This window comes from Thermobia domestica, chromosome 3, assembly GCF_964235325.1.
Source record: "Thermobia domestica chromosome 3, izTheDome1.hap1.1, whole genome shotgun sequence".
NCBI classification, from domain to species: domain Eukaryota; kingdom Metazoa; phylum Arthropoda; class Insecta; order Zygentoma; family Lepismatidae; genus Thermobia; species Thermobia domestica.
The window spans coordinates 306220818-306245901 of NC_137456.1; the positions used below are offsets into that span (position 1 = coordinate 306220818).

The 25084-nt window shown below is 34.7% G+C and overlaps 1 protein-coding gene across 1 annotated transcript in view; it reads right to left on the reverse strand.

Moving 5' to 3' along the window:
- Positions 1-1775: 1775 nt before the first annotated feature.
- Positions 1776-25084, reverse strand: part of Tsp96F (Tetraspanin 96F) — a 240856-nt gene continuing 217547 nt past the window's right edge. The window contains exons 3-5 of the mRNA XM_081752548.1: positions 23244-23417; positions 5007-5216; positions 1776-2655 (exon numbers count right to left, since the gene is read on the reverse strand). Coding sequence (XP_081608674.1) covers positions 2503-2655; positions 5007-5216; positions 23244-23417 — 537 coding nt within the window. The 3' untranslated portion in view covers positions 1776-2502. The remainder of the gene's footprint in view (positions 2656-5006; positions 5217-23243; positions 23418-25084) is intronic.

A 25084-nucleotide genomic window follows, 5' to 3' on the forward strand; every position in this document is an offset into this window, starting at 1 on the left:
ATTCATTGAAAAAAGTATCAAATAAAAAAAAACTTGGCACAAATTTTTAGTTTGCACCTATAATAAGAGAGTATAGTATTAAATGGAGATTTTATTTTTAATATTAAATATTGAATGTAAGTCAAATACTATTTTTTTTAAAGTATTTCGTACGAAAATAGTATTTGACTTACATTCAATATTTAATATTAAAAATAAAATCTCCATTTAATACTATACTCTCTTATTATAGGTGCAAACTAAAAATTTGTGCCAAGTTTTTTTTATTTGATACTTTTTTCAATGAATCTTAATCAAATTCATAATGTTATGTATATATCATATATATAACATTATGAATTTGATTAAGATTCATTGAAAAAAGTATCAAATAAAAAAAAACTTGGCACAAATTTTTAGTTTGCACCTATAATAAGAGAGTATAGTATTAAATGGAGATTTTATTTTTAATATTAAATATTGAATGTAAGTCAAATACTATTTTCGTACGAAATACTTTAAAAAAAATAGTATTTGACTTACATTCAATATTTAATATTAAAAATAAAATCTCCATTTAATACTATACTCTCTTATTATAGGTGCAAACTAAAAATTTGTGCCAAGTTTTTTTTTTATTTGATACTTTTTTCAATGAATCTTAATCAAATTCATAATGTTATATATATGATATATACATAACATTATGAATTTGATTAAGATTCATTGAAAAAAGTATCAAATAAAAAAAAACTTGGCACAAATTTTTAGTTTGCACCTATAATAAGAGAGTATAGTATTAAATGGAGATTTTATTTTTAATATTAAATATTGAATGTAAGTCAAATACTATTTTTTTTAAAGTATTTCGTACGAAAATAGTGTTGTTCTAAATTATAGCACTGGTTGAGTTTAAAAGATAAGAAAATATGAATATCTAAAAATCGTAAACAAACTGAAATAGTAAATATTTTACTTAAAAGTATACATATAAAAATGTAATAAATATATATATATATATTTATTACATTTTTATATGTATACTTTTAAGTAAAATATTAACTATTTCAGTTTGTTTACGATTTTTAGATATTCATATTTTCTTATCTTTTAAACTCAACCAGTGCTATAATTTAGAACAACACTATTTTCGTACGAAATACTTTAAAAAAAATAGTATTTGACTTACATTCAATATTTAATATTAAAAATAAAATCTCCATTTAATACTATACTCTCTTATTATAGGTGCAAACTAAAAATTTGTGCCAAGTTTTTTTTTATTTGATACTTTTTTCAATGAATCTTAATCAAATTCATAATGTTATGTATATATCATATATATAACATTATGAATTTGATTAAGATTCATTGAAAAAAGTATCAAATAAAAAAAAACTTGGCACAAATTTTTAGTTTGCACCTATAATAAGAGAGTATAGTATTAAATGGAGATTTTATTTTTAATATTAAATATTGAATGTAAGTCAAATACTATTTTTTTTAAAGTATTTCGTACGAAAATAGTGTTGTTCTAAATTATAGCACTGGTTGAGTTTAAAAGATAAGAAAATATGAATATCTAAAAATCGTAAACAAACTGAAATAGTAAATATTTTACTTAAAAGTATACATATAAAAATGTAATAAATATATATATATATTTATTATTATATATTTTTCTTTACAAACAATTGTACATCCCCTTTGGTCTCCTGTGCATAGCTGCATTTTGTTGTTCTTGTTTGTTTGTTTGTTGAACTGTATTTTATACAAGACTTTTTTTTCTCTTGGTAAAAAAAACGATTGACATATTCTGAGTTATTTTCACAATAACTATCTTTCATTAAAAGTTATTTTTACCGTTTTGTTTTGACTGTAGTGCAGAATATTTAATTATATAATAACAATACAAATAACAATAAAGTACATTCAAGATTACAAGATAAAAATGTACATTATATATATATAATATTTTGCTCTGATGGAAATGTTTCTTTCTTCTTCTTTTTTTTACAATAAAAAGGAAAAACGGGACAAAATATTTGATACACATTAATAACAAGAATATTACATTAATCTTTTGTTTATTTCTTTATTTATTTACATTCATTCTATTCTCATTCTTTCTCTTTATTTCTAGCACACACACATTCATACAAATTCTCAGATGTTCGCTTTTTTTTTTTGAAGAAAAAACAGCAGCATTTTCCTTAAGTGTCCCTCAGGCAGGTCAGGTAAAAAAAAAAAGTCGTTAACAAGTGCTTGAGGGGGATAATATGATTAAATATCGTGATGGTAGTACTGAAGCTGAATATTCTTTTTAACACACTTACTGTACAGCTTTCCTTCTGCCTTTTTTTTTTTTTTTTTTGTCTGTTTTTAGTTTTGAAAATATTCTTACTTTTCTTCTAAGTACGTTGTCTTTTTTCCTGAAAATTGTTTTTTTGTTATTGATGTTTTCTTCTCTTTTTTTAAAAAAACTCTTTTTCTTTTGGTTGTTAATTTCTGTTATTATCTGCTTCAAGCCTTGTACCGATCCATATTCCGCACTGCACAACATAAGATCATGGAGAAAATGAGTCCCAGAAACTCTATAATGAGGATGCCAATCCCGATACCGATGATTAACGGTAAATGATCCTCCAGGAATTGAATCAGCTTCTCAGTGCATCCCTGCAAGACAAAAGAATGTAAGTTATTTTATCCCATTAAGAGTAAGCAATTTATTAAAGGTGTAACTAATTCCTTAGAAAGAACTGCAAGAGTAACCAAAACCATGAGAACATTGCGGGAGTAAGCAATTATAGAGCATTATAGGAATAATCATTTTACGTGAATTGCAAAGCTCCGTCGCGGCTACGTGGATAACGTACGCCCCTTTGGTTCTGATTCGATCCTCGGCGGAAGCTCATATGGTTCGTATCATCTGCTATAGGCAGCGTCTCGTATACAATTGCTGAATGGGACGGTAAACTTCAAATCAAGAAGCAATTCCTTAGAGAATTACAGAAGTAAACAATTTCTTACAGAAAATTATTTCCAGAGGAACCAATCCTTTGGAGAGACAATGAAAGAATAAGTTATTTCACAGAGAAAATGAAAGAAAGTATACCCAATTCCGTACAAAGAATCGCAAGAATACGGAATACCTGAAAGACAATTGCATGAGTAAGTAATTATTTAGAGAAAATTGCAGTTGTTGACAGTTAACAGAGAATTAAAATAGTGAACATTTTTAGAGAGAAGTATGCAGTTCCTTAGAGAATTGCAAAAGTAAGTAATTTCTTATAGAATTAAAGAGTTAGCGAAGTCTTACAGAAAGTAAGCAATTCCTTAGAGAGAATTAAAAGAGTAAGCAATACTTTGGAAAGAATTGCAAGAATAAGCAATATCTTAGAAAGAATGGTAAGGATAAGCAATTCCTTAGAATGAAAGAGTAAGCAATTTTTTACTCATATCCTGACGTCATACACGATGAAATTTTGCACAGTAACATACGCTGGGTCAAAATAAAATATTCCATTGTTACTTCTGTATATTTCTATATATTTAAGTATTTTAAATTTACATCTCTTGTTTGATTTTTAAACATCGATATCCGCCTTTTCGTATGCAATGAGCGTTACTTTTGAGTAACGAGTTTAAAATTGTATTGTATGAGAGCTCTCTCCGTGCTTTTCTTTCTGAACATGCATAAATATATTTCTTAAAGTAATTTTATTGAAGACTTTTTTTTTTAACTTTTTAATCTTTTCCTTTTAAAATTGTTATAAAAAGTATATTTTGAGCTCCTCCGTGGCTAAGCGGTTAGCGTACGCGCCTTTGGCGTGGGAGACCCGGGTTCGATTCCCGGCGGGAGCTCATGTGGTTCGGATTCCACGTTAATCAGTAGGTCCACGTCTCATATAGCCTCGCTGCTGAACGGGACGTAAAACTCAAAATCAACTCAACTCAAAAAGTATATTTTTTTAAGAAATTATATTTTATTTTTAACCTTTAAGTACGATTTGTTTTATTTTGTTCGTTATTTTTTAGTTTTTTAAAAATATTTTTTTTTTATTTTTAACCTTTTAGTGTGATTTGTTTTACTTTGTTATTTTTTTCCAAAGTATTTAAAAGATATATTTTATTTTCAACCTTTTCGTATGATTTTGTTTTATTTTGTTTGTTATCATTTTAAAGATATTAAAAGATATATTTTATTTTAAGCTTTTAGTACGATTTGTTTTATTGTATTCGTTATTGTTTTAAATTTTTAATTTTTTTTTATTTTTAACCTTTTAGTATTATTTGTTTTGTTTGTCATTGTTTTAAAGTTTTTAAAAGATATATTTCATTTTTAATCTTTTAGTATGATTAGTTTCATTTTGCTTGTTTTCTTTAAAGATATTTTTACTTTTAACCTTTTAATATCATTTCTTTTATTTTTTTCATTTTTAGTTTTTAAAAATATATTTTATATTTAATCTTTTAGTATGGTTTCTTTTGTTTTGTTTGTTTCCTAAAAGTTTTTTAATATATTTTATTTTTAATCTTTTAGTATCATTTATTTTATTTTGTTAGTTGGGGCGCGGTGGCTCAGTGGTAGAGCGTTCACCTCCGGTGCTCGGGGTCCCTGGTTTGATCCCAGCTCGCGCCGTGTGGACTTTGTGGTGGACAAACACAGTGTTCGTGGATTCTCCCGTTTCCTCCCACTTTCTTCATTCCACCATTTCACTCATCTCTCATCATCACCGTCTCCTTTAGTCTAACCGGCATAATCGTGGGACGTAAAACTTAAACATTTCATTTTCATTTTTATTTTGTTAGTTAGTGTATTAGTTTAAAAAAAATATTTTATTTTTTATTGTCAAAATACTAAAGGAAAAAATGAAATTCATATTACAAACTAGATTATTTGTTCAAGTTCTTTTCTAGATAAATTGATGAATCTTCACGATTTAACAAATAACTTTTAACTCACACTTTTACTCAACAAAATTCACATTTTAAAGGAAGTAGAATTAACGATCGGTAATACATACATCTTCATGTGCAGTCTTCACCAAGTCCTGCGCCACTTTAACACTGAATCCATTGCTACACGCAGGGTTGGTTTCTTCATATATACAACAACTGGGAGGAATCTTATAGCCAGCAAATGCACTTATAGTCATGTCAATAATTTCCCTGTTGTCTCCATTATATTTGCTATTGGTCCAGTCAGAGGGCCCATTGGCACCGCAACATTTCAACTGCAAAATAAATAAGTAAAATTATGTACAATTTGATTAGAGATCAACAACAAGAAGAAACACCCATGATGTAAAGATGTTTTATATTGTTTTTATTATGCAAACCATAGTACATTGTGCATATTGTATATTGTAATAACTATTACGTAAATATTACTAATAAACTCAAAAGGTATTTACCTAGTTCTTCTTAGACACCTTTCGAATTTATTGCTATCGTAAGATCAAAGGTACCCATCTTCCTCCCACTAAAAAAAATAATAGAGGAGGCTACATCAGAAAGTGAGAAAAAATTAAGGATTGTCTGTGACAAAACCGTAATAACTTGGTTCATAGACCAAATTTGTTCAATTTCGGAACTACATACCATTCTTAAATGTATCATTATAATATAAATGAAGTCCGATGGTGTTATTTTCAACTAAAAATTGTGCCCCCCCCCGAATAAAAACTAACTTTATAGGCGCAACCTGGTTCCAAAAATCCGCCCTGGGCACCCTTGCGTAAGATTGTTCTTCAAGATATTTGTATCATCATGGATATGCACATAATTCTTTTAATTTCCCTTTTATTTTGAAGGTTCTTAATATATAATCATGTTTTTCATAAAGGATCCCCACAATCTTTATGGAAATTGGATTCCAGTGGAATTGCTTGAAATCGTGATATGTTGTAGATATTGTGATCCTAAGAAAAAGTCTCAATGGGTATGACCCACAATCACCGACCGTTTGGCCACGACAGAGCCACTTTTTTGAAAATAACAGAAGGTAAAGATATTCTGGATTTCGGTGGAATTGCTTGAAACCGTAATATGTTGTAGATATTATGATCCTGAGAAAAAGTTTCAATGGACACAACCGCCAGACACTGGCTATTTGGCCACTACAGGGCCACTTTTTTTGAAAACAGCAGAAGGTAGCGATATTCTGGATTTCGGTGAAATTGCTTGAAATCGTGAAATGTTGTAGACATGGGCACCCGAAGGGGAGGGCAGGATGGGACCCGGGCCCCTCCCTGACTCACGAAAATGTATTAAATTTCTTAAAATTTTCTTAATGCAAATAAAAAGTACCAAACGTAATACAGTATAAACCAGGGAGATGAGCCCCCTTAGAAGATTTTCTTCAGGCGCCCATGGTTGTAGATATTATGATTCTGAGAAAAAGTCTCAATGGTCAAAACCAACAATCACTAACTGTTTGGCTTGTACGAGGCCATTTATTGAAAACAGCACAAAGTAATGATATTCTGGAATTTTGGTGGAATTGTATGAAACCGTGAAAAATTTTAGATCTTCTCATTTTGTCCAACCATCAGGAAAAGGGATGGGCAGAGTAGCTGCCAACACCATTTAAGTATAGGTAACATCTCGATATTCATATTGCGAGACAAAGGAAGGCATTGGAAAACCCTACACAGGATGCCCGGCGTGGACCGAACCTCCCGAATGGGAACAAATGCTCTACCAAGGGACTTACAGTTGCTCGATAGCCACAAATTAATACTTTTTCTCAGGATCACGACATCTACAACATATCACAGTTTCATTCATTTTCACCGAAATCCAGAATATTGTTATCTGCTGTTTTTTTAAAAAAAAGTGGCCCTGTAGTGCCCAAACGGTCAGTGATTGGTGGTTGTGCTCACTGAGACTTTTTCTTGGGATCAAAATATCTACAACATATCATAGTTTCAAGCAATTCCAGCAAAGTCCAATTTCCATACGGATTGTGGGGATTAAACGCAATGAAGACTAAACATGAAGACCGTTCGTACAATGTATACATTACAACGACTCACCAAAGGTAGTCGTCAACCCTGGTTCGGCTAATAATATAAGTAAATCTTTAGTGGCAGTAATCGTTTACACCTTAAAATATCTTCCGTAATTATATTCACTAGTATTATCACCTTTTCTATTGAAATTACAAGTCCATGATAAGTGTTAGATAATTTATTCGTTGATTCTCTTTTAACGTATATTCACACAAACTGTCTTGCAATCATACATGTTAATTATGTCTCTATAAACAACTACATAGCAACCAACTATACAATAATGTATATTTTTTACATATATTAAAACATTCTTCTTTTGTTATCTTTAGTTAACATTATATCTGGTATAGTGCTTGTGTAGAAGCACTTTCTGCCCAAGATACAAGTAATTATCGACCGATACAAAGTATCTCGTTGTATAAAATGTCGCCCGATAATGGGACTAGATATAAAAGTTACAAGGTAGCTTGACTTTTATATTTAAGAACTACTGGTCCGTTTATAATGATGGCATAAGAATAGTGCTATTCTTTACATTTTGATCGCACCTCATATATCATTTTGTTCAATTATTTTATATAGATACATTTATATTAAAACATTCATCATTCCATTGTCATTTACCTTTGACAATAAAGTTTCAACACAAATCAATATAATAAAAATAGCCTTTGTGTTTAATCAATTATGAATCGACTTATAATTCTTCACATCAACAAGACAGAATTAATAAAAATCATTTGGAAATTATCATTGGTTAATGAGAATTAAAGAAAATTAAATTAAGTAAAAATCAAAAATTAAATGTAACCTACGTTCGGACGAGCAAAAAGAAGAAAATAAACTTATTTTTACACAAACAGAAGTCCCCCTTTTTTTTCTTTTAGTCTCCTTCATTCTTATTAATTTGAGCAAGGATGTCAGGTGTAACTAATCTTTTCACTAGACACATCCATTTTTCTCTTGTATACTGGGTAGGTCTCCAAACCTTCAACTCATCTATATTACGAAGTCCAATTGACGTACCCGTCTTAGCGTTCAACAATTCAAAAACTTTAGGGTTTATTTCCTTGAAACATAAATAAGGGCCTGAGAAAATGTCACAAAATTTATAAATCTTCTTTAACAACGCATTACTTTGTGGATGTTGTTTAACAAAAACTAAGTCATTGATCTTGATCCGATATTTTCCTTCTTGTAAAGACTCTAATTGAGAATTACGTTTCAAAAATTTTTTGTGACTTCGAATTTTTACCATATTCACTAAACTCGAAGAATCTACGATTGTCGAATCTTCTAACTTGACATTAAAATGTTGTTCCACAGGGAAAATCAAATCAGAACCGTTATGTACATTAGCAGGAGACACGCCCAAAGTGTCTGATATCGAATGATTCAAAAGATACGTGATTTGATTGACATGCTTAATCCATTCGGCATGCTTATCTTTGCAAAAGTGTCGAAACAACATACCAAAATTACGATGCACATTTTCTACAACAGAGCTGCTAGGATGGTACGGAGTTACGAAATGAATTTTAATGTTAGCCTTGTTCATTGCTTTAATAAACACATCACTTTTGAACTGTGAACCATTATCACATAATATGTGTTCGATAGGACCACAATGTGGAATGTATACGTTCAAGATTTTATTTATGATAGCAGTGGACGTTGCTCTACGCAGAGGATAAGCTACTACATAGCGCGAAAAGATATCCATGGTAGTAAGTAGATAAGTTTCTCCGGTAGCTGCTCGTGGTAACGGTCCATATAGATCGATAGATAAGAACGAATGTGGTCTCTCTGGCGTTATTGAGAGCATAGGTTTTTGTACAGCCTGGTAGTTATGTTTGATTCGCATACATTCAATACAGTCCTTGATATGATTTTTGATTTGAGCTCTCATTCCTCTCCAATAAAAGGATTTATTAATCAAGGCACATACTTTTACATAACCAAAATGACCGAAATCGTCATGATAAGCTTTTAATATGCGGGTTGTCAACGTAGGTGGAATGCAAATTTTGTTTCTAGACTTGAATTTAAAATCTTTAATAAGTAGAATTCCGTTGGATAATTTAAATCTGGAATTCCATTGTTTGGGACAATTACACTCCACACTGCACGAAGACAAATGTTTCATGATTTGGTTATATTCATGATGATTCAGTTGATGTTCTCTTAGATCTTCCATTGAAATGGTGGCTATTTCATCCTGTAAGACCTTAAATTCGTTGATGGACAAGATATGTTGTTCTTCTCCAGGAAACAGACGTGATAAGGTATCTACGGGTCCATTATCTACCCCTTTAATGTGTTGTACTTCAAAGTCATAAGATTGAAGCTCTAACGACCAACGAAGTAGTCTGTTATTATATCCCTGTATGCTGTTAAGGTATCGTAATGAATTATGGTCGGTAAGTACTATGAAATGGCATCCACTGAGATATGGAGCAAATTTTTGTATCGCAAAACGTACGGCCAAAAGTTCGATTTCAGTCGTTGTGTATCCTTTCTCAGCTTTCTTTAAAGTACGGCTAGCGCAATGGATAACGGCCGGTTCCTTAATGGTTGGATTTGGTTGCCAGAGTACTGCAGAGATTACAAGTTGAGAACCGTCACACTGGACATAGAAAGGAACGTCATATCGAGGGTGATTCAAATGGATGTTTCGCTTTACGCTCTCCTTCAACTTATTAAAACTATGTTCTTGAATCGGACCCCATTGCCATGGTACTCCTTTCTTTATAATCATAAATAAAGGTTGGGCTATCTCAGCAAATCGCGGGATGGCTTTGCGAAACCAATTGAAGAGCCCTAATGCTTGCCGTGTCTGTTTCACATTTAATGGCGCAGGCAGATCCTCTATGGCTTGTACTTTAGATTGACTGAACTGTAAACCAGATGCATCAATTTGGTAGCCAAGGAATTCTATAGAATTTTGTAGAAATTTGGATTTCTGTAGGTTAATAGTAAGACCCGAACTTTCCAATCTATCTAAAACTATATCTAAGTACTTCAAGTATTCATGCGGATTTTTTCCCATTATCAAGATGTCATCAGCGTAGGTTATCACGTTGCTGCGTAAGTCTTGACCTAAGACTTTATTTAAGCAGGAAGCTAACGCCGCACTACCATTGATAAGCCCAAAGACTACACGGTTGTACTCATATAAGTGACCTTCAAAACTAAATGCCGTGTACGGTTTCGAATCCTCATGCAATTCGACCTGATTATAAGCCAGTACTAGATCTAAATTTCCGAATACTGCATTCCCTTGTAAAGAGGCTAATATTTCTTCCACTGGAGGATACCTCACTTGTTCCAAATCAATATGACAATTCATGCGTCTCAAATCCAAAACCACACGTAGAGAACCATTTTTCTTAGGAACTACATGTAATGGATCAAGGTGAATGCTTCGTGAAGGCCTAATGATCCCATTTCTTAACATGTCTGTAATTTGCTGACGTACATTTTCCCTGTATCGGTAGGGAATTATATAGGGCTTAGTCACAATAGGTTTGTCTGTTTTAACCTTAAAAGAATAAACAAAATCCTTACAACACCCAGGACGTTCTGAAAAGACATTTTTATGTTTATATAATATATCCTTAAAGTGAGTTTTTACTGTATCATCTATAGGGTCAAGACTACTTTCAAGTGACTTAACACACTCAGAAAACAATACATCATCTTTTGAATTCATCAAATTTTGTGTGACTCGCGTTAGTTGATCATTTAATTTATCACTCTCTGAACTTACAGAAACATTATTCAATACATTAGGAACATTATTATATTGACAAGCAATATCATCAGATTTAGGAAGAAGTTTCTGAACGATTTCCTGAGGTATGCCGGGTATAGTTAACGTTTGATTTCTGAAATCGAGCATGACACGCAACTGAGACAATAAATCTAAACCAATAATTAGTTTTTCATTCAGTTCCTTTATCACTAGAATAGGAATTGACATTTCAAAATCTTGAATAGCGATTGTCACACGAGTAATTCCGGCTACTCTCTTTTTATGTTTACCAGTAAAATCGACTACAATGAGATTCTCAGCTTTTTGCAATTTAGAATTCGAATAATCACTAGTAATTGCTTTCCATGACGAATATGATAATAACGAGGCGTTTGCGCCTGTATCCAATAAAGCTTCTGTGCTTAACCCATTTATTTTGACAGGTATTTTAGCTGTACTGTATGATTTTAAAAATACAAAGTTTTCTTCAACACCAAAACCATCATTGACATTATCATCTTTGAACCAACAACGATTTACTACAGGCATAAATTGATACTGACTTCTATTGACTGCTATTTCCGAATCATTATTTACAGATACGTTATGTAAAAGGTCGTTCTCATCATTAACATGAACATGTAAATTTGAAGATAAATGTTCATAAGAATCAATAGCTGATATGGGTTTGACATTACCGCATAAATTTGAAGATAAATGTTCATGAGAATCTATAGCTGACATGGGTTTAATCCCTACCACATCAGCTGCAGTTAGTTTAAATTCATACTCGTATATGGTTCCAATAAAGTACATTGTACCGCACAATCGTGATTATGTTCCGCATTATTTTGTACATGAATTGCGTCATTGTTTTGATTTTGATACGAAGTGCCATCTCTTGAATTACGATTACGTCTATCCATGTAGTTTACTGTATTTCTGGAATTTCGCCATGTATTTCGTCTATTTTTGAATCTACTTTGATTATATGATCTGACATAAGGATTGTCACGGTTAATTAGGTTAGGTGGATTCCCAACATATCTTTGTCTACTTTGATCGTTCTGATTGTTTAAATTTGCTCGATTTAGGTTGTGTTCCGTATTGTTCACATTACGGATATTTAGATTACGAACAGGTACAAGGTGATCTGAATTGTTTTTAATTTTACCTACTCCCGCTTGATGATTCAGTGCCTGGTATTGAGTTTCATAACATTGGACAAGCATTAATAAGTTATTAAAACTCATGCACTGCGTAGAAAACAGGATCTGTTGTAATTTAAACGGTAGTAGATTTCGAATAGATGCAATCACTCTAGATTCCGATTGCAACGGATTTACGACTTTTAATTCGTTATACGTATTTACAACAAAATCAACAATAGATTTGTGCAAGCGAGGATTAAAAGGTTGGTTTCTAATTGTGGCATCTCTGTTTGCAAGTAAAAAGTCGTTTTCGTAATTTGCAATCAGCGCGGCTTTGAATTCCTCATATGTATTGACGTGATCTCGTACTGCTTTAAACCATAAAGAACATGGTGGGAGTAATAAATGAGGGATTAGTTTCATATATTGAGATTTATCTATACACATTATACTGCACTCATCCTGAAATTTTTCTAGGAAAGAAGTAGCATTTTCATTACATTTACCACTAAACTTACTCATAGCACGTATTTCGCTCATCTTTACACTTAACTTTACATTCCTTTCACCATTTCGTGTTCGCGTTGAGTGACAATTTCTACCTACTGCGTTATGTGTGGTTCCACCATCTCTTTTCCGCCCATCTGTATTCCTTGGATGAATTCTTTCTAAAATAATGTCCTCATCGGATGGATTACTTGAAGAAGAGATAACGTAAGGTCCACGTTGATCTGCTGCAGGTGAATGCGAGGTCATCTCTTGTGAACAAGGGAACTCCAAACGATCATTAACCATGTTGTTGTGGTATGCGTTGTCCTTAATCTGTAACGTCCTAATTTCCTCTTGTAAGGTAGATATCAATTGAGTATTTGCACGTATTTGGTTAGAATTATCTGTGACCTGAATCTTTTGCTGGCGAACAGAAGATTCTATTACTTCCAAATCCTTTTTTACACAATTGACTTCTTGGATTACATGGTTGTAATTATCCTGGCAATCTTCAGATAATCTTTTTAGCTTTTCATCAAACTGTAATGTGATGTCTCTCACCGCCTGGATAACAGATTGTTTCGTCTCTTCTGATTTTTGATCTATTTGCTCTATCTTCTACTCAATTCTTCTGACTTTTGATCTATGTGCTCCAATCGTCTACTTAATTCTTCATATTGTCTACTTGATTCTTCGGATTTTTGCTGGACCGTTTGTTTCAATTCGTTAGACATCTGAGTTAAATTTTGTTCCAGTCGTTGTTCTTGTCGCTATAATGCCATTAAAATTTTGTCTTCTAATGTCAACATTTCGGGTGTAATGGGAGCTATATTTTGCTCGTTATTAACACTGTCAACAGTTTCATTTTCTACGATCTCACCGATCATAATTTTTCTTGTGATTACTCTGCCACTTCTGAGAATAGTTGAGTTCGTATTCATGAACCTTCTTACAGAGGTAAATTCACCCTTACTTTAGACTTCGGGATATGAATTTACAAGAATCCGGGGTGAGGTAAACCAAAAATTTTTACAACGACTCACCAAAGGTAGTCGTCAACCCTGGTTCGGCTAATAATATAAGTAAATCTTTAGTGGCAGTAATCGTTTACACCTTAAAATATCTTCCGTAATTATATTCACTAGTATTATCACCTTTTCTATTGAAATTACAAGTCCATGATAAGTGTTAGATAATTTATTCGTTGATTCTCTTTTAACGTATATTCACACAAACTGTCTTGCAATCATACATGTTAATTATGTCTCTATAAACAACTACATAGCAACGAACTATACAATAATGTATATTTTTTACATATATTAAAACATTCTTCTTTTGTTATCTTTAGTTAACATTATATCTGGTATAGTGCTTGTGTAGAAGCACTTTCTGCCCAAGATACAAGTAATTATCGACCGATACAAAGTATCTCGTTGTAACATTTGAGGCCAAAGAATCATGATATAAACTTCACATAAAGTTTTGATCAGTAAGGTCTGAAAACAATTTTACTTTATTTAACACCATTTAATGGAATATTACCTGCCTCGCTTGCTATATTTTTGGTATTCTTGGGTTCACTAAAATTTAAAAAAATGAATATGAGCATAGCGAAGGCCCTTTTTGTAACTGTTTATAGGATTTTCGGCAAGTTCCCATCCATAAACGAGACTTAATACCACTAGAAATAGGCCTTTCAAGACTTTTATTTCATTTCATCCTCTCGCGGATCGCTTCTTCATAGGCACGGACTTTGCATCGTGGTTGTCTTTATCCTTAGATTGTTAGTAAACTTTAGATTTGTAGATGATTGTTGTCGTTTACTTGATTATAGGAATACTGCGATTTATTCCTTTTTTCTTTATTTCTGTACAGTTGGTATTTTTGTAATTGTTAATTATTTACAGTTCTTTTTTTTTTTTTTTGGTATTGTCTGTTTATATCAGTGTTGGGCAAAATCAATTGAAATCAATTGCAATTGATCAATCAATTGAAAGTAATTGCTCTGAAAATCAATTGCAATTGATTTCAATTGCAATTGATTTCAATTTGTAATTGACAATTAATTTCAATTGCAATTGAATTCAATCATAAAATTAGCAATTAAATTTTCGTCAATTGTTAATTGTTAATTGGTCACCAGGCAATTGAAACTTTTAATTGTTAATTGTCAATTGCAAAGGGTGCAATTGAAACATTCAATTGTTAATTGCAATTGACAATTGAAACTTGTAATTGTTAATTGTAATTGTTAATTGCAATTGAAATCAGCAATTAAAACTGAAGATAAGATGTGTGTATATTGTATTGTCCACTTGTTACTGTTTTACATATTTCAAATAAGGTACTTATAAGAAATGCTGGATACCTACCATCCATTCCCCCCCTGGGAAGAAAGCCGTCAAACTAAGTATTTTTTAAATATATTATGTTTATGGTTCTATCCCCCTTGAAAGAACTCAATATGCCCGTCATGCATACAATAGGAATGAGCACGAGCGAGTTCGAGCGAGTTTTCTTTAAAACTCGACTCGACTCGAAGCAGACATCTTTGAGTTCGACTCGAGATCTCGGCTCGAAACATTTTCCCCCAACTCGACTCGAATTCGGATCGAGTTTCAGGTCGAGTCGAGCCAATTCGAGCTAAATCCTTTGTGTAGTTCCAAGTACTACTATCTTCAAGTATCCTACATAGACAATATAATTATCAATGATACTACTACTACTACTATAATTATTATTATAACACCGTATACATGTATAAACATGGAATATAGGCGGTTTGTATCGGAATACTAAAAATTAGTTAACTGTCGATCTCGGTAGTCAAGAAATCTTCAGGAGGCAAGGACATCGGTCACGAGGTTCTTGGTTTGAGTTCAGGAGGAGCAAGTATTAGGGCTCGAGCCAAAAATTGTTACAAGTTATGAGACTCCAGCCAAACATGTTTAAAACTGCTCGACCCGGGTTTAGCGTTGTCAACGACTCAAGCGGCTCGGTCACAGCTCATTCACTTATCGAGCCGAACCGAGAAGTGAGCCGAGCCAACAGCTCATCCAACCGAGCCAGCTCGAGCCGAACCGAGCCGAGCTGATTGCTTACCCCAACCGAGCCGGTTCGAGCCATTGGCTTAGTTAAGCTAACTCGAACCCAGGCTATGGACTCGTTTCAACGGAGCTGGTTCGAGCCATTGGCTCCAATTGAGCCGAGTCGATAACTCGTCTTTACCGAGCCGGTTCAAGCCATTGGCTCAATTGAGCCCAGTCGATGGGTAATCCCAACCAAGCCAGCTCAAGCTGTACGCTCAGTTGAACCGAGCCGGGCCGGTTGACATCATCACTATTCCGGTTGGGCTTCTACTTTGGCTAAAAAATTGAACCGTGCAGTTCTCAGCCTTGATGGTAAGAACTACAAAAAATGATATGAAATCTTTAGTTTTACGTCCCACGCTTATGTTGGTTAGGCTAAAGGAGACGGTGATGGTGGGAAATGAATGAAATGAAGAAAGTGGGAGGAAACGGAAGAACCCCGAGAAAATCCATGAGCACGGTGTTTGTCCACCATAAAGTCCAAACTGCGCGAGCTGGGATCGAACCAGGGACCTCAAGCACCGGAGGTGAACGCTCTACCACTGACCCACCGCGCCCCCTGGTAAGAACTACAGTATATACTTATATTGGTGCTCACGGCGTCATTAACTTGTTCCACTACCAACGAATTTCGAGGTACTTTGTTTTGCATCTTTTGTGCGTGTTTTGTGTCGCTTTGTGCGCCTATTCCCACATTTTGTGCATCACCGGAAGTGGGTCAAAATGGGCCTACAAATATGGCGGAACAAATTATTGCTCTTCCGCCACCAATGAATTTCGAGTTCGTTTCCTTCATATTGTTTTGTGCCGTTTTGTGCGTCTACTTCCGTTTTGTGCGTCATGGGAAGTGGGTTAAAATGAGTCCCCAAGGTGGGACGAAAATGACCAAGAGTTCCGCCACTATTAAATCTCGAGGTCGTTAATTTCACATCGCGTACCCTTTTGTGCGTCTATTTCGACGTTTTGTGCGTCACTTGAAGACGGTCAAAATGGCCTCAAAGGTGGGACGAAATTGACCCACTGCTCCGCCACTACCGAACTTTGAGGTTCTTCCTTTCGCATCGACTAGTGAATGTGTCGTGCCGTTTCGTGCCCTTATTTTCACGTTTTGTGCGTCACCGGAAGTGGGTCAAAATGGGCTTCCAAGATGGGACGAAAATGACCAAGAGTTCCGCTACTATCGAATTTCGAGGTCGTTAATTTAGCACCGCGTACCCTTTTGTGCGCCTATTTCGACGTTTTGTGCATTACTGGAAGACGGTCAAAATGGCCTCGAAGGTGGGACGAAAATGACCCACTGCTCCGCCACTACCGAATTTCGAGGTCCTTCCTTTTGCATCGACTACTGAATTTTCGTGCTGCTTCGTGCCCCCATTTTCACGTTTTTTGAGTCACCAGAAGTGGGTCAAAATGGGCCTCCAAGATGGGACGAAAATGACCCACTGTTCCGCCATTATCGAATTTCGAGGTCGTTAATTTCACATTGCGTACCCTTTTGTGCGCGTATTTCGACGTTTTGGCGTCACTGGAAGACGGTCAAAATGGGCCTCGAATGTGGGACGAAAATGACCCAGTGCTCCGCCACTACCAAATTTCGTGGTCCTTCCTTTCGCATCGACTAGTGAATGTTTCGTGCCGTTTCGTGCCCTTATTTCCACGTTTTGCCAGTCACCAGAAGTGTGTCAAAATGGGCCTCCAAAGTGTGACCAAAATGACCCATTGTTCCGACACTGTCGAATTTCTAGGTGGTTTCTTTCGCATCGTTTAGTGCCCTTTTTTAAAGTTTTCTGCGCCTATTTCTCGTCTTGTGCATCACCCGAGGTGAGTTAAACGGGGCTTTAAAGTGGGAGTTAAATGGCTCACTGTTCCGCCACTATCGAATTTCGGGATTGGTTCTTTCGCACCGTTTAGTGTGTATTTTGTACCGTTCTGTTCGCCTACTTCCACGTTTTGAGCATCACCAGAAATGCGTCAAAATGGTCCATCAAGGTGTGAGGAAATAGAGCCATTGTTCCGCCACTATCGAATTTGGAGGTCGTTTCTTTCGGATCGTATAGTGCCTACTTTGTACTGTTTTGTGCTCATATTTCCACTTTAGTGAGACAACAAAAATGGGTCAAAAGGGCCTACAAGTATAGCGGAATAACATAATGCTGTTCCGTCACCATCGAATGTCGAGGTCGTTTTCTTCACATTTTTAATGCATGATTTGTGTCGCTTTGTGCATCAGTGGGAGAGGGTCAAAATGGACCTTTACAGTGGAATGGATATGTCTTTTTCTGCCATATTGGTAGATCGTCTTTGACCCACTTTTGATTGATTGATTGATTTTGAGTTTTACGTCCCGTTCAGCAGCGAGGCTATATGAGACGTGGACCTACTGATTAACGTGGAATCCGAACCACATGAGCTCCCGCCGGGAATCGAACCCGGGTCTCCCGCATTGACCCACTTTTGTTGGCCTACAAAACGTGAAAATATGCGCAGAAACGGTAAAAACATGCACTAAACAATGCGAAAAAGCGACCTTGAAATTCGATACTGGTGGGAGAGTGGATCATTTTTCTTCCCACTTTGAATGCCCATTTTGACCCACTATCATTGATTCACAAAACGTGGAAATAGGCTTACAAAACGGTAGAAAACACGCACAAGATGATGTGAAGGAAACGACCTCGAAATCGTTCCTGACGGAACAGCCGCCATTGTAAATTGTTCCGCCATATTTGTAGGATAACATTGACCCATTTCCGGTGACGCAGAAAACGAGGAAATAGGCGCACAAAACGACGCAAAAAATTTCCATGTAATTAAGCTGAATTTCCATTTAAGTTTGTAAGCTTAATTATATGGAAAATTTTATACATTTTTCCTTTACGTTAGTCTACTTTACGTTGATTTTGGACTTTTAAATTTTATTCAGTTTTCCACTGAAAAGTATCTATAATTCAACAAGGAAATAATTATTAATTATAATTATTATCTATATAATTGAATTCATTGTAATTTGTTCCATAACAAACACTTTACCATTTCGTACTAGCTGTTATGCCCGTTCTTCGCATGGATCAGATAAAATATCAATGTAAACGAACTGAACAACGGGAGAACAATCAAAAAACATTTCTAAAATTGGATATATTTTGTGTGAATATATATCCAACAACCGTTTCCGTACATGTGTTTTCATTGGGAAGGCTGATGGGGGCTGAATTTGAACGTATACACTATCGGGGGTGTCACTATACGTCTGAGCAACTCCCATACATATGGATTCGAATCAAATTCTACTACTTCGACATGTCCCGGTGAACCACCCCTCAGACCCCCTTTTTTCATATTGTGAAAAAATCTCCTCTGGCCCCCACCAACCCCCAACCAATACCGCGAAAACTACGAATGTGATACTAACATCTGCCATTTTCTACTACTTTTTACATATGCCGGTAAAAGTCCCTATAATCCTCTGGTTCCAATTTTGAAAAAAAAAAAAAAAAACAATGCCTCTGGCCCACAGCCGATGGGGGCTGAATTTGGAAGTCAACGCCTGTGAAAGTATCACCATTCATCTCAGCGACAGCGAAAACTATGGATTTGACACTAATATCGGTCACTTTCCATCATTTTTACATGTCTCGCAATTTCCCACCCCCGGTGACTCCCCGCCCGCATACAATGGTGGCTAAATTTGAAAATCATCGCTAATGAAAGTATCATCATTGATCTCAGCCACCGCGAAAACTACGGATTTGACATCGGCCATTGTGGATTATTTTTACATGTCTCGTGATCCCTTTTATAATGCCCCCTTTCTTAGCTGATGGGGGCTAAATATGAAAATAAACGCGGTCTTGAGTTTCACCATTGAGCTCAGCTATCCCGAAAACTATGGATTTGACATTAATATCGGTCATTTTCGATTATTTTTACATGTCTCGGAATTCCCCCCTCTGCTGACCCAAGGCCCGCATACAACGGTGGATGAAAAATGAAATGAAATCTTTAAGTTTTACGTCCCACGGTTATGCCGGTTAGGCTAAAGGAGACGGTGACGATGAGAGATGAGTGAAATGGTGGAATGAAGAAAGTGGGAGGAAACGGGAGAACCCCGAGAAAACCCACGAGCGCGGTGTTTGTCCACCACAAAGAACGGTGGATGAATTTGAAAGTCATCGCTAATGGTAGTGTCGCCATTGATATGAGCAACCGCGAAAACCATGGATTTGACACTAATATCGGTCATTTTGGATTACTTTTACGTTTCGGTATCCCCTTCCCGTTGACCCACGGCCCACAGCCGAATACGGTGAATTTGGAAGTTAATGCGATCGGAGGTTCACCATTGATCTCAGCGACCGCGAAAACTATGAAATCGACACTGATATCGTTCTACTTTTACATGTCACGGTAAACGCCCCCCTGAGACCCCCTGGTTCGAATTTTGTTGAAAACGCTTTGCCTTGGTGTGGGACCTGGACCAAGGTATCTTTGACCAAAATTTGGTAACTCTCGGTCGACTTTTCTGGTCTCCAGGCCGGTCCCGGTAAACGTCCCCTGGGGACCACCTAATAAGGAATTAAAAAAAAAAACTCTTCGTCTTGGTCTGGGGCCTAGACCAAGCTACCCGTGACCAAATTTTGAAAAGTTTCGGTCCACTCGTCTCTTCCACAGGCTGCACAAAGATAGATAGACAGACACACGAACAAACTCTATTTTATTTATATTAGAAATGTCAGATCCGTCGTTATTGTATTAGTGCGGTGCTTGAGCGATTGATCGTAGAAATTCAAACTCCGATGAGTGAAAATTTTTTATAGGCTTGTTTTATTACAAGTTTAGACTCTTTAGTCAGTAGAGAATAGGGCGTGAATCATGGGTCAGAGTTGATGACAATGGGTTTTGGTGGGTCTGTGGGTCACAGTGGGTAAGAGTGGTTTATGATGAGTGGTGGGTCAGAGTGGGTCACGGTGGGTCGTGGGTCACGACGGGTGGTGAATCAATTGGTCGTGGCTAAAGTTTTCATTGCCCCACGCCCTCTCTGAACTATAGTGTTGAAAATTAATTGTGAAAATCAATTGCAATTGATCAATCAATTGAAAGTAATTGCTGTGGAAATCAATTGCAATTGAATCAATTGCCAATTAATTTCAATTGCAATTGAATTACAGAATTCAATTGCAATTACTTTCCACTGCAATTACTTTCAATCAATTGATCAATTGCAATTGATTCTCCTTTTTCAATGGCCAACTGCAATTAACAATTAACCATTACTTATTTCAATTGTTAATTGCAATTAACAATTAAATTTACAGATTAATTGTTAATTGTTAATTCAATTGAAATTTGCCCAACACTGGTTTATATCCAGTATTGCACTTAGAAAATCCAAAAAGAAATTAAATATTTACATATTAATATATTGTACTTTTCCCCCATATATATATCAAGTTGTTTCCTTGCATATATTGAAGTAGACTTTTCATTAGCTCTTGATTTTAAAAGATAAGTATCATATTAAATGCAATCAATATTGTGTTCATATGTTTTATAATTTTTTGTAAAAGTTCTGCTCTTTTATTCAAGATTTTGAGACGAACATTCAGACCAGAGAGGAACGGGAATGGAGAATGGCGGAAACTCTACACGAGGAACTAAATAATGCATACTATTTACTAAACGTTGTTAGGGTAATCAAAACTAGGAGTTTCAGGTGGACAGGCCATGTAGCCAGAATGGAAGAAAGTAGGAATGCTTTCAAAGTCTTAACTGGAAGTCCAATAGGAAAAGGACCATTAGGAAGACCAAGGCGCAGATGGGAGGACAATATTAACATAGATCTCACAGAAATACAAAGTAGAAACTAGATCCAGTTAGCGAAAGACAGAAGTCAATGGACAGCTTTTGTTAACGTTGCATTGAACTTCCGGGTTCCATAGGCCATAGAGTTAGTTTTCTTTGTTTTATTATTATTATTATTATTATTATTATTATTATTAATAATAATAATAATAATAATAATAATAAAGAGATATTAGAAAATTAGACGATCTATTGTACCAATTTCTTCTTCGCACCAACATAAATCTGTTCCTTTCTTTTTTTCTTTCTTTTTTTTCTTTCTTTCTTTTTTTTTATTAATCATGTTTAATTCAACTGGCATTAAAGTAGTATTCTAGAAGTTTCCTGAGAGAAATGAACCATGCCATATTACAAGGTTGCTAAAATATTTATAAACAGAATCATCAGCAAATATGTCCGAACACAACTCATTTCTCTTATCATTTCTGTACAGTCAGAGAAATATTATTTTCATTCTTTATTTCTTTATACTCATTAGTTTAGTTTCATTATTTCTGACTTAACATTCGCTTAAGATTTACTTTCAAATGTATTATTGTTTAACGTAAGCAAAACTTTCACGAATGATGTTGAAACAGGAGTTAAATAAAATATTCGTATACTCTAAGGTAATGGTTCTCAACCGAATTCCTATCACGACCCCCACTAGCGACCTCCTTATAATTCTGGTTTGTAATAAGCTTTTGTGGGATTTTTAATACATCTATTGCAGAGATCTCACCATATCCATCTATTTCTATAATAGTAGAATCCATTTCCTGTGTATACTGGATACAGTAACTTCCCTAAAAGTAAATAGATTAAAACCAAATTTGGTCAGTTCATTTATATTACAAGTATTGAATCCGATCCATCATACTGTTTCAAAATGGAGGATGTCTGAAAATTTTAAAACTTAGTAACTTCCTTATTTTGGGTCATATGATAACGTTAAAAAAAAAAAAAAGTGATTTCTAATTTTGGTTAAAGAAAAGCTTGGACAGTTGTTTAAAAAGTTATTCATTATTTTAAATGACTTGATAATGTGCGTTACGAAGATTGAACCGGACATTGCCGTACTAGTGAAATTACACCATGCTCAGGTATCTCATTAGCTTTCAATTTTAATTGTATTTCAATGCAGGTTTTGTTGCATTTGTATTTCTCTAGTACTTCAATATGCAGTTCTCATTAGTTTCATATCGTACCTTCTGTTCTTAATAGTATGTATAAAAATAAAAATACGACTATCAGAAAAAAATTCAAAATAATATTTAAAAATATTTTCCGGTATTAGATTCTAAATATATTTCTCTCTTCCGCTTATCTTCGCAACCCCCATAAAACCCTCTCGCGACACCAAGGTTGAGAAACCCTGCTCTAAGAAACGAAGAATATATTTAATAATTAAGTTTGTTTCATTTTATTTACGGAGTTAAAAAAAAAAAATTATCATATTGCGCACAGACATAACGCAACGCCGTATCTTTATGGTATAGTGATACCTTGGAATATGAACTTAAATATGTCCTTGCTCATCTGGTGAGAAGGTCTAACGATTATATGGACAGAAGATTGATAGCAATGGATGTGAGTGGGAAGAGAAGTAGAGGAAGACCAAGAAGGAAATGGAAGGACATGATTACGAATGAATTCAGGAAGGAATGTCTAACAGGGGAAGAATTCCAGGACAGTGTTTTATGGAGAAGACTTATCAGAAACATCGACCTCCCATAAAAGTGGGAAAGGACGGAGAGAAAGAAGAAGATGTATCCCGAAAGAAGAAGATGTAAATGATTCGAATATATAGAATCTGTAAAGTGTTATTTATAAATATTTTGCATTTTCTGACGTAGCCTTGAACTCTTAGTTCGTAAGGCGGAAAAAGAAATACATAAACACTAGTACTTGTACTTACACCTCTTTGGATTGCATCGAAGGTAGCAGTTCTGCTATCAATAACCCCGTATTCTTTCTCCACTGTATATTTCACGTTTTCTTGTAGAGTATTCTTCAAACTGTCCGTATGTAAGTAGGTCCACACAGCAGCAGCAATTTGTGCCACTAGGATGATGAACAGGAAGAAGAAGAACTGAAAATAAAGTAAATATAATGTAAATTCAACATGTTCATGGTTGGCACAAAGTAAGTAAAGAAACATAACACTTGATTGCAACTTACGAGGATTTGGTAAATAGAAATTTGATGTTAAGACACTAAAAAATCATGTTTGGGAATTATGTATAGAAACATTACAAATTGAATACAATAAATAAGCGTTTCCCAACCGGTGTGCCGCGTCACACTGGTGTGCCGTGAATGTGCCACGAGGAATCGAAACAAAATTATTAATTTTATAGCAATCAAATTGCAAAACGTAGGGAAAAATGTATATTTGTAGTACTCATCACTATAAACCTCTACTATGAATCTATAATTTTAAGTTTCATACCGGGTTACTGTTGTGCATTTCTGATGTTGAAAAAAAGTATTTATCATCATTGTTATGACCATTTATTGTTGCAAACTATTTCGTAACTTGAAACTTTAAAATATTCGATCCTCTCGACAAATTACCTAAATTTGTGTTTTAAAAGTAAAGGAGATTTGTTTGTTTGTTCGTTATTTAGTAATCTTCCTTCTTAGTAAAAGGTTGGATACAGTTTTTTTGAAAAGAAAGTGTATTTTTAAAAACCTGAGTCCAATATTTCATTGCAATTGTTTTCTATTTTAAAATTAAAATGAAAAATAAGTATAATGATTTACCACGAGGAAAACCAAGTGATAGAGCTTTCTTCTCTACGAGGAGGAGATCAATAATCACAGAAAATATACCACTGTGTTTTATATTTATAAATAATAATATCTATAAGTACGCCGTGAGAATACAAGTAACACCCGTAGTGTGCCGTGAGAATACAAGTAACACCCGTAGTGTGCCGTGAGAATACAAGTAACACCCGTAGTGTGCCGCAAGTTGAAAAAGGTTGGGAAACGCTGCAATAAATGCATATCTTCTCTCATAAAATAATGGTGTAACCACAAATTATACAATACATCTGTATACTTAAAAGAATACAGCGAATAATTGTAACTCGTCCAAGTTAACTACAAAGGATAGGAGATGATATACTCGATCATGGGATGGTAATCGACCTAGGCAACTTCGTTAAAGAAGTATATTGTCGGATTGAGTCCTATCCTTTCGCCATGTGAAATTACCTTAATAAGGTAACAGTCATATCAATTTATCACATGAGATTTGTTTTTTTACAACCTTCTTATTATTAAATCTTTATTACATACAATATAACACAAAAATTTCTATATGTATGATCCGAAGACTAATACAAATATTTATGCAGTTTGAGTAAAAAGGCATTCCAAAGTCCAGGCAGACAAGGAAAAAGATTCCTACAGGGCTCCAGGCAAACTAAGTAAAATTGGTTTAAATTTTTTCAGTGCTCCAGTCAAGCAAAGAAAGGTTGGTGTCCCGCAGAGCTCTAGACAAGCTAAACGGACAGCAGAAACCACAAAGTTCCAGGCAAGCTAAGTGGTTGCGGTTAGGGTCTTTTAAAGCTCCAGGCATGTTAAGTGGGCAGGAGAACTTAAGAGCTCCAAGCAAGCTAAGAAAGAGGATTTGCTAGCCAAAACTGATATCCATGGAGACTTTACATGGTGTTTTATATCTTTTCTTGGACAGTGGTGGCGCTGGTGATTTTATTTATCACATGACTAGATCATAATGAGAATGCCTGT